Source organism: Penaeus monodon, chromosome 5, assembly GCF_015228065.2.
Source record: "Penaeus monodon isolate SGIC_2016 chromosome 5, NSTDA_Pmon_1, whole genome shotgun sequence".
Lineage (NCBI taxonomy): Eukaryota > Metazoa > Arthropoda > Malacostraca > Decapoda > Penaeidae > Penaeus > Penaeus monodon.
Window position 1 is genome coordinate 41,987,004 of NC_051390.1, and position 2,500 is coordinate 41,989,503.

The window sequence follows — 2,500 nt, forward strand, 5'->3', positions numbered from 1 at the left end:
CCTGATCGAAAATTTACTGACCTGTTTCCGTGTATAGCAGATATGAAGTGAATGAATGGTAATACTTTTTTCAGTACTCTTGCAAACTCCCAATTTTGTCAATTTCCTCAGGCCAAGATTGCAATTTGAGTGATAAGAGCATTCTCTTCAGGACCTGTATAAATTTTAGGTAACTAATGACGATAATGTTGCATCGTAAGCCAACCCAATCACCATTTGGAATCATATAGAACTTTTGGAAGAACTGAAACTGGAGAAAATTATGATTTTAGTAGAGAATATCAATTATATAGCATTTAAAAAATTACTCAAATAGTCACCTGGCATGCTTCCTTTGATGCTTAAGCAAAGACCAATAGACCTCTACCAAGTAAGTTATAGGAAGTAAAAGCTTATCAACCTTGCAGGTGGTTTATTACCAGTTAGGGAAACAGTCTAAATCCTTATTACCTAGAAAGGTGTTGGATTATTGTTGACCTTTTCTGAGCATTAATGGCATGGATGATGCAGAGAGCCCTGAATGTGGTTGCCTAGTTGTTTTGTTCAGAATCATTAAGTTATTTTTCAAATGGGGTTTTCAAATATATTGTTCAGTTTCATTCAAGCCATGTTAAAGATTTTTAAAAGTTTATATGATTGATTTGCACTATTAATGACAAAATTCAGTTGTAACTTCCCTATATTGTTAGATTTATAGGCTGTATATATTTATGTATTATGCAGTTAGTTCTTTTGTGGCAGTAATACAAGGATTGGTAATATTTATCTTTCATAAGAGTTCCTTTCAGTAATATGTAGCATAGATCTTAAAATCAAACATGTTGATAAAAAAAAATGTGGAAAAACTTTTAGTAAATTATTTAAAGGGGGCTATTCCAGGTAAAGGGGGGTCACTGGGCCAAAGGAAGTGTGTTTTTAGCCTATTGATGTACAAAATTAAGGTTAACAATAAAGGTGAATTAGCATGGCTAATTTATTATTTCACTCAAGTGCTCTACTTAGGGAGGGAATAGCAAAATGAAAGCAACCAAACAAATTAAGGGCACATACAGGTACATACTGTTTTGTGATGCCATACAGTAGCTAATGAACCAGTCTAAATGCAACAACCATCAATGGAAAGGTCTAGGCCTGCACTTTCAAATGGCATGTGGAAGTTGTCGATATAACCATAATGATAACTGAAAAAGTAAAGACCTGTAAAAAGAAAAGGTGATTTATTGATAACTTTTTCATCTCATAGAAATTCCTTGTCCCATAATTTTCCAACATATAAATTTGAAAAGCAAAATTGCTTATTAAAATCTGTTATGTTCAGTTTGTATGCCATTTAGGTTAACTCAAAATTTTTAATTTAAAAATAACAAAATAGGGCAAAAAAAAATACAGAAATTTTAAAATAGAGGAACAATGCAAACTCTGCCTCACCCAGTATATTAAAAATCATAAAATTCTATGTGGCATTATTAATATTAATAGTGCCCTTAGCTAATGTTCAATATGAATATATATTATAATTATATGATGACAAATTGGGTTTCATGACATGAATAAAAGTTCTGTCCTTTTATGCTAATACTGTATGCCCATTTGTTTGCATGTTGTGTCTCACAGTTCCATAATGTTAATAGTAGTAGTAATAACAGTAATAATACCAAAAGCCAAGGAATGGGGTAAACAGGTGTGATCAGGTAGGCCTAGCTTTTTTATTCCTTGGTGAGGAAGCACTTCTGAGCCATCTGCTTTTTAACAAAATTTCAGAGAGCACTGCATTTTCCAGATGCCAGTGGGTTAATAAGATAATAATGAGAAGGAAGATAATATTTATTCCTGTGAATATCTTGAATATTATTAAAAGATACTGATCTTTGGGGGGTTACCCACTATTATATAAAATAAAAATATTTTATCTTTCAGAGCACATAGTAACATCATGAGCCATCATGGATAACAAAAAATTGGAACCACAGAACTGTGGTGATTCTGTTAAAGTGTACATTAAAGAAGAGTCTGATTTGAATCTGAAAGAAGAAATTCAGTATTCAGAAGAATCTGATTTTTCATACAATAATCAGGAAGTTTGTTTGGAGAGCAACTCGAGTGATGTTTTGTACAAAAAGGAAGAACTGGAAATAGTAGAACATCCTAAAATTAGAATATTTGTGTGTAATATTTGTGGAAAAACTTTTTCTACAAACAGTAGCCTAGCAAGTCATATGAACATACATAATGCTGTGGATTCATTGAGATGTAAAGTATGCGATGAGCATTTCACCAGAAAGTGGGACATGATGATACACATGAGGAGACATAATCTAGAGAAGCCCTTCAAGTGTGAGATATGTAACAGGAAATTCTCATACAAAGGTCATCTAGACAATCATATTAGAGAGCATACTGGAGAAGAGCTTCACAGTTGTGAAGTGTGTAATAAGAAATTTTGTCATAAAGGAAACTTAGTAATGCACATGAAAAGGCATGTGGAGAAAATGTATAAGTG

At 32.5% G+C, this 2,500-nt stretch overlaps 1 protein-coding gene across 4 annotated transcripts in view; it reads left to right on the plus strand.

Annotated features, from left to right (window-relative positions):
• The window catches only part of LOC119573199 (gastrula zinc finger protein XlCGF8.2DB-like), a 4,772-nt gene that overhangs the window by 248 nt on the left and 2,024 nt on the right, over positions 1 to 2,500 (plus strand). The window contains exons 1-2 of one of the 4 annotated variants that reach the window (XM_037920301.1): positions 1 to 169; positions 1,918 to 2,500. The exon at positions 1 to 169 is cut by the window's left edge and continues 170 nt beyond it; the exon at positions 1,918 to 2,500 is cut by the window's right edge and continues 2,024 nt beyond it. In XM_037920301.1, coding sequence (XP_037776229.1) covers positions 1,944 to 2,500 — 557 coding nt within the window. In that variant the 5' untranslated portion in view covers positions 1 to 169; positions 1,918 to 1,943. The other 3 variants (XM_037920300.1, XM_037920303.1, XM_037920302.1) reach the window with 3 other exon arrangements.